This window comes from Pterocles gutturalis, unplaced genomic scaffold (assembly GCF_000699245.1).
Source record: "Pterocles gutturalis isolate BGI_N339 unplaced genomic scaffold, ASM69924v1 scaffold3333, whole genome shotgun sequence".
In the NCBI taxonomy this organism is placed as follows: domain Eukaryota; kingdom Metazoa; phylum Chordata; class Aves; order Pterocliformes; family Pteroclidae; genus Pterocles; species Pterocles gutturalis.
The window spans coordinates 69,813-78,132 of record NW_010122714.1 but is presented as its reverse complement, the minus strand read 5'-3'; the positions used below and the strand labels follow the sequence as shown (position 1 = coordinate 78,132).

The 8,320-nt window shown below is 38.0% G+C and overlaps 1 protein-coding gene across 1 annotated transcript; it reads left to right on the top strand.

The window, feature by feature from the left end:
- Positions 1-763: 763 nt before the first annotated feature.
- On the top strand, positions 764-3,334 carry RGS21 (regulator of G-protein signaling 21; the record flags this gene model as incomplete). Its single annotated transcript, XM_010077593.1, has 3 exons — positions 764-913; positions 1,991-2,157; positions 3,131-3,334. Coding segments are annotated over 3 exons (521 nt in total), but the record flags the coding sequence as incomplete, so codon positions are not given.
- Between the last annotated feature and the right edge of the window lie 4,986 nt (positions 3,335-8,320).

Here is an 8,320-nt window from a genome sequence, read left to right as displayed (position 1 = left end):
TCTGCTGAATGTTTAAATTAAAAACTCATACAATGGTAATTTAATGAAAACATAATTTTGCATGAATTCGTTTTCTTTCACCTGTTTACTCATAGAGTAAATTGAATATGGCTTTTCTTTCCCAGGTTACAAGAAACAAAATACTCCTCACCCTTAGGCTGTAGTTCCCTTACCTGACATCCTTTGCCTCTCGGATCATGCAGCTGCCCTGTGTTAGCCTGCACACTGAGCCCTGCTTCTGAACCAGCCCGAACATCTTCAGAGCACCCAGGCTCTGTAGGAGCGAGGGACCGTTTGGCCCCTCATTTCTAACAGAAGCCTGCAGCAAGTTACAAAGGAAGAGACAAAACTGTGACTTTACTCAATTTTTTATACCACTAAGAAACTGAAATTATTCCCATTTGTCCTACCACTGTTAGCATGATAACATTTTAGATAATTCTATTCATTCCAAGCAAAAAGTGTCATATAAACTAATGGATAATCCATTTGAACTCAAGAAGAAATTCAGTACAACCTCCAGAACATTAATATCCCTCTTATGCTTTTGTTCTAATTCAACAAATTGCTATAATTGTTATAATTTAATGAATTACTGTCTCCTGGATAAATAATCAAGTTGCCAGTGTGAAATAACGCGGTACTTTAGAAGTCTATATGGTTCTCTACACTCTAGAAAAAAAAAAAAAAAGTCCCACTGTTTGTTGACTTTCTGTTATTCAGTGCCCAGGGTAACACGAATTACTTCTCCTGCTCCCTCGAGGTGATAGCCAAGCAACAGAGTGGCTACCATGGACTGCACGGGCAAAGGCTCACAGTGCTGTTCTCAAGGACAGATGTTGTTTCCACAGGTCAGACGCTGGGGAAGCAATGGCCTGGTCTGAGTCCATGGACACGCTACTGGCTAGTAAAGGTAAGAAGTACCTGGAAAGTGGTGGTTCTTCGAGCTGCAAACACAACACACCTGCTGGGCAGTGCTCCAGGAAAATTTAAAGAAGGCAGAAGTGCTCTGAAAGAGTTTCGTTCTATGAAGATAACAGTTGTGAAGCTCCCTGCGCAATGGTTCTGTTTTCCCTACTTTTAAAAATAAAAAAGCAGACCTCTTCTTAGGTGTTCCTGTTACAAAGAAACACATGTGCTGTGCATTAGCTATCAGCCAGACAAAAAAATGATTCTTTCTAAAACATCCAAAGTCATTTCTCTGAGAGATCCCATTCCTACTGACCTTGAGCCCCAAACCCTGTGGAACTATTGGAAATTTTTTTTTGAAGCTCTGTGACCTGCACCCCGCGGTGCCTCTGCACTGTTTCTGCACAGTGTTGGTTTGACTAACACAACTAAACTTAGGTGTTGTCGGCTTTCTTTTCTAAGAGCTTGTGATATGGATTAATTTTAAAACAACAATCCTTTGTTTCTTTTTTCTTTTTTTTTCCTCTTGAAAGCGCAAAAAAAAGCATTGAGCAAGGAAGTAAGAATCCTTTTCTCCCCAGTCTCAGTCCTTCCCCAAAGGAGGTGTATGTGCCGTTCAGGCGGGCAAACCTCAGCTCTGAGAGAAGCACACTACTGCAATATGACTTCGTTTTCTTAGACCAGGGGGCAGCCTGAAATCCCTCATTTCCTGGTCACTAGAAATCCTCTTGAGGACCAAAATCTCCAGGATCTCCTTTTAACTAGCGTATTGGTGCCAGAGAGACCAAAGCACAGCAGGCAGGTGTTGGGAGCATCCCTCAGTCCATAATGCTTTTAGGGAATTCCCTTAGTCACCTAACCATTGCCATAGTTTCACCTCCTATTTATTTCCCATACAACAGCCTTTCAGAACTAACTACTAGCTGACAGGCGAAACAATATCAGACACATAAATGTCACTATATATTCTGCATATAAATATATATATATATACACACTCACACATGCATATATACATCCCTATCATCTGCATTGCTCTTTCAGTTTTCCTCCACCCACCATCTCATGCACTTTTCCCCAGACGGCTTGGCAGCTTTTAGGACCTTTTTGAAGTCAGAGTTCAGTGAGGAGAACGTGGAGTTCTGGCTGGCCTGTGAGGACTTCAAGAAAACCAAGTCCTCTGCTAAGATTGCCTCGAAAGCCCAGAAGATCTATTCTGACTTTATACAAGCTGATGCTCCCAAGGAGGTAAACAGGTTTTTCACATGTACTTGGGGTACTCCCTGAGGGTGGGAATCAAGCGGAAAATTCAGATCTGAACTTCCTGAAATGACCAAAAAAAAAATTGCAATTCCCTGTGGCTGTACTTCCATTTTTGTGTCAATTCTTTACCAGGTAGGAAATGCCGTATGAAACTCCAAAGGGAACAAAGACCTCACAGTTAAATACGATACTTAAAACACATTCTTCACCCAGGGCGTGGGTTTATCTCACCTTCTGAAATGTCTAGGGAAATATATGTTCCATATAATTTGTTTACCCTAACCATTGTTATAATGCAGCAAGCACCATTTCTCCATACACCAGGTACCAGTACATTGGAATGCTAACAATTGTATTTGTTCTTTTGTACATGGATTTTTGACATAAGTATAAAAATGTGAACTTGTAAGATTCGCATCCCAGAATTCAATTTAATCATTATTTAAAAATGTTTACTGTGAAAGAACAAATTGCTAATTAGTTATTGTTCACATTCTGCTCCCTAAGAAACTCTTAGACTGATGGTTTCTCCCTTGATAGCGAGAATGCTGTGAACATCCCCATGTCTCACATATGACTGAAATCCATTTTATTATTATTAAAACAAAAAAAATCCTTACAAAGGAGATAGGGACAAAACCTAAACCAATGCCGAGTACCTTCATCTCTAATTCACTCTTTGGTAATCAGTACTTCATAGGATTTGATTTGGCAAAGAAGATGCGATAATCAGAAGCAAGTTTTTTCCCTTCTTTTTTCAGTGATACCATCTTTTTAAGGGACAAATAAAATTAAGAATTCAATACACTAAAAAACAAAGGGATGACCTTCCTGCTCATTTGCATCAGCCAGGGTATTTGGAAAGAAATTCAAATGCTGATTGCATCCTGTACACAAACAGACCTGTCAGCCTTCCAATCAATCTGACATTAATTTTCTGCTTCCTTTCTTCCTACAGATTAATATTGACTTCCACACCAAAAACCACATCTCTCAGAATATCTCTGAGCCCACCCTCAGCTGCTTTGATGATGCTCAGAGGTTAATCTATAGTCTGATGGCAAAGGACTCTTTTCCCAGGTTTTTAAGGTCAGAAGAGTATAAAGAACTAGTAAAGAAGCAACAGAATGGAAATCAGAAGAGATGGCTCCCATTTTTGTAAAAAAATAAATGTCAAAGACCTGAGAGATTATTAATCTGTAAATGTCTTCTATTGCAACTCAGTACAGATAATATTTTATTAAAGTGCTTGTACAAATCACATCTAAGAATGCCCTTAGGCCAGCTTGTTTTTAAGTACAATACACACATGATACTTTCTAATGAAGTTGCTGGAAAATTCAAGAAATGGGATGGAATACACCGAGACATTTGAGCCACCTTTTTTAGCAAAGCAGTTTGCCATTGATCATTTTTCCAGTGCTTCCTTTATTTGTCAAAATGTTTTCACCTTTTTAAGCAGAATGCTTTGGTTTTCTGGTTTGCTGTTGATTTTTCTTTAGAAAATAAATTCCTTTCGGGGGACCTAAATACATTTACTCGACTCATTCACTCTTCATTATTTGTAATTTAAAAAAAAATTAAAATCCCCTTTTAAACATGTTTTGTACCAATTCAAAACAGGAGCAGTAGCAATGTGGTAGATAACACACTATGATAATATTTAATAAATAGGCACCTGCTTTCTAACAGATGGTCCTGGCATTCAGGGCAAGTTAATGTTTCATAATACAGCTCTCGTCAGCATCACCCTCTTCAATTTTCTTTATTTCATTTATATTTAATTGAAAAGTCTCATTCATTAATTAATTGTGTAGGCATTTTAGAAAAAAGACAGTAAATCTTCCTTTGTACATTTTCAATTAATTATTCACTTTGCTTTTCCAAATGTATCAGTGACACTGTCCCCATACACTAGTGAAGAGCTAATGTCAATAATTATTACCATTTTTTAATTAAATACAGATAACCAGAAAAAGTGGGCATCAGAGAAACAGTTTTAGGCAGGTAAGCATGTAAATCAGCACTTAGTCATATTTTTCAAAGGATTCTAGAGCGATCTTCAGGTGTCTCCAAACACACACACTGACCTCAGCCATTGCTCTAGAAGATTTACTGCCTAGATTTAGGTGAAGTGTAGTACTGAAGAAAAAAATATTTTAAACCATATGGGGTAGGAAGAATCTTCACTATGGAAATAATTTTAAACACAAGAGACAGCAAAAAGATTTTTTTAAATTTTTTTTTTTTTTTTTTTAAATCTCCAAGAATCTCTCCCTGTTTGGAACTCTATTCATACCTTCTACATGCCATCACATTCTCTGTGCAAAAGATCCTCTCTATTTGATCAGCTACATTGAGGAACTAATTAATTTAGACAATAAAATAATATATTAGGTATTCTGAAAGGCCGAATAGCTGCCTTCCGTGATGTGCTTAGGTTCATATCCTGCCACAGCTTAGGGGCAGGTGGGGTGTAAAATATCTGTTCCTTGACACCCATTAGCTATTCTATCTCCTGGTTTTTCTTCTTGCTGTCTGCGTTTCTGTTCTCTCCTCCCCAGTACTAGTGGTTAACAGAGAAATGAGCGTGATGCCTGAGGCTGGGCTGCAAGGAGGATGTGGGTTTGTTTCACAGTCCCACAGCTGCCGTTCATTTTGCAATGATGCTTCAGGGGAAAATCGCAACTTCCGCCTGCAGCGCAGCCTTGGCATCCTTTCTGCTGGTTAAACTCACAGTAAAGACAGCGACCAGGACTGCCGAAACTACATCATTTACTCAAAAATGTAGAGAGTAATTTTCCCTTCTTACAAATCCAATTCTCATTTTCAGAAGAGAAAATTCCTATGTGTAGGAAGAAGCAGGATGGTGTCACCTCTCTTAGTAGGGCACGTAGAAACCCAAAACATTCTGCCCTAGCAATTGTTTGCAAATGGTTCCCTACCTTATTTTTTATATTGTTGCTATGGTTTCTAGCTGCCAAGTTATTATTTCTCTATCCCAAATAAGACATTGCCTTGTATTTTTTTCGCCCTATATTGCATGTGTTTAGTTATTTGCATATAAAATTAGTAGAGCTGGATTTGTCTCTCTCCATCTCTGTTTCCATTTAGGTTTGCATGTAGGTTATTTTTAATTCTATGAATAGTTTCCCTCCTATGTGTAACAGTCCTGGAAAGGCAAACAAAAGCATGTGCTCAGTAAAAACTCTAGGGAAACCATTTTTTCCTAACACAGTGGTTATAACTTAAAAGCTCATAAATCAGAAAACAAAAGAAAAGAAATACTTAAATAAGTTACATTTCTTGAATAATTTCAGATGTACTATGCTGTCTTCTAACTATGACATTTTAGCAAAGAGAAGAGGGAAGGAAGAGAAGAAATCATGAAGACGTATGATCTAGTATTTTGGATAAAAACCTTGTTATTCTTATCAGTGTTGGCAGCAACATCTCCATGCGGGGCAAGCATGGTGAATATCACAAGGCAGGACACAGAGAGGTTACCCAGCTCCATCTCCCACCCTGGCCAATCATCCCCAGATTGAAGCTCCTTTGGTGAGCTGCACCGTATCCACCTTCCAATTCTTCACTAAATTACAGTGGCAAAAAAACTCTTATTGAAAATGTATTACCCTTTTCTCCCTCTGAAACAGAGAATTACTGTCCTACAGTAACTACAGGCTGCAGAGTCTCTAGTCTCTAAACTACCCCCACACATAAACACTGTTATTAAAAGTTCTCCTGATCTAGTTGTAGATATTCCTGCCACCAACCTAAGCGAATACCCAACAGCTCAAGGGGCATTTCCTTCTAAACAGATAAAAGATAAAGGATGTAAAGAAGTATAAATATCGCCAACTCAAAAAAGCTCATTCTTCACACAATGGAACAGGGGAGCTCCTTGGAAAGGTTGAACTAGTTTGTTATGTAAAACATTACGTTCAATAGAGCAGATGCCTAGGCAAATTCAAGCCGAATGGGCTGACAAGAGAAAACCTGTGAAATGCTCTTGACACTGTGAAATGACACTACATAAACCAGCAGATATCAGATGCAATGCCCTGGGCTGACACTATTGACACTCCTGCTGGTATTGCTCATATTTTCCTAAGTCCTGCCCTCCGTCTGCCTGGTCTTGTCCCCAAGCTCCTCACCACGAAGGCACTTCTCTTGCTTCGAGTCCATTCCAAATTTGTACACCGCTATCGCTTGTCTTGAAGCGCCATCAGCAACTTTACAATATGAATAGTTTCAAATAGATTTCAATTTCATTTCCAGAACAAATGGACTGGATTTTGATCTAAATGAGAGCATTTTGCCTGTTGGAATGAGATAAAGCGGCAGTGGTGAAAAGCCTTCATATTTATTGAATTTCTTACCAGACCCGATCCTTCTAAGAGAATAAAATGAAAAATGTGTCTTGTTAAATGGCATAAAAGGGGTTGTGTGGTATCTTTCCATGTCAAATGGTAAGTGCAACATATTCCCAGACCAGACAGGCTCATTAACACTGACACCTTCTACTGCCTCAAATGTTTTTCACTGTTGATAGTGAGTTATTATTGGAAACCCTATGTTCTGAGACAGGAATTATTAGAATAAACTGTACTTGGATCATACTTTGTACTTTCTGATGCTTATGCCATTTTTCAGTTATTCTCACTCTTTATGTAGGTCCCTCTGCAGTGACAATGACATACCACATCGGAGCTGAATTCCATTGCCAGGAATACTTTGGGTTTCTTAGTGAATTTGCATTTTTGCATAAATTTTAAAACAGGAAAATTAGATATTTTAAGAATATGCTTGATGGTTGCAGTAATTTTTTAATGGTAACTCTCCACGCTTTTTCTAACATTTTTATTAGGACTAACACTTTTTTTTTTTTGCCATGCATGACTAAGTAATAAGTCTGTATTCAGAACTGAAATTGGAGCAATGGTAAAGGAGGACACAAATGGAAGATTCCAGTTTTAAAAAAATGTTCATCTGGTCCCCTAAAAATCTCCACAGGTTTTTGTGAAGTAAATTTATAAAAAAAGAATGCCTATCACCATTAAGCAGTTTATCCCCTACAAACAGTTTCAGATCAACTCTATCTATGGATTTAATAATTAGGAAAATGCAACCTTTTGCTTCTTTATTAAACAAAGGGGTTTTCTGTTTGTTTCCTTTTAGAATGGACAGAAATATGAATTAATTCATACTTTACTGTCCTCTGTGAAAACAGGCTTTTATGCATTGCTAATGGACGCCCATCAAACAATCCTAAAAGTTGTTGCTTACCAAAGTGCTTATGGAAGCATTGCAGTCTATGCCACAAAATTACTTCGTGTTATTTTCTAAGAAAATTGTATCTTACTTTTTCTTTTTTTTTTTTTTTTTTTGCAATACATTTCAATATTACTTTGGTGCTATTATTAATTTTTATGTTAATTATGTATTTAGAATTATCCCAGGAATTGATTTTTCTTTGGCAGTCCATATGAAAAAAAGGGAAATGACAAAAGGAATTACAGCCCATTAAGAGAACTCCCTTAAGTTCCTCAATTATATACATGTGAAGGAAATTAATATGCAAATGAAGTCTGCAGGCATTAAAAAGGGAGGTAATACCGTGTAATTGCAGAGAAACTGCACAGAGGCAGTAGCATAATGACAGAAAAAATGTCATGAGATTCAGCTTCATAAAAGTTAATCAAATATATTTAAGGGAAGACAGTTTACAATGCAGCCCATTGGGCAGGTGGTATCGAGGAATTTTATTGAAGGACATTGTGCACCTTGGCATAAGAGCTTGTTTATTCAGATGTATGCATTAACTCCTACCCAAAACACCTTTCAAAGCTCTGACCCAACAGATAATGTTTACACAACACCCCTTTAGGCTTTGGCTGCAACCGGGAGTGCAGACAGTGAACTCCACTGAGCTCTGCTTCAAGGACGGAAAGCAGCACATACGGATCTGAATGCACAGGTCCAAACACAGCCCTGGAACTCCATACATGTCTTGAACATTACAGTCTGGAACTATTTACGGCTCATTTCTTTTTCAAAATACTGTCAGTATTCCCAGGGCAGAGAACTGTTCCTCTCCAAAATTTTGATACGGTGGCATTTAGAAATTGGAGGCACCTCATTTATC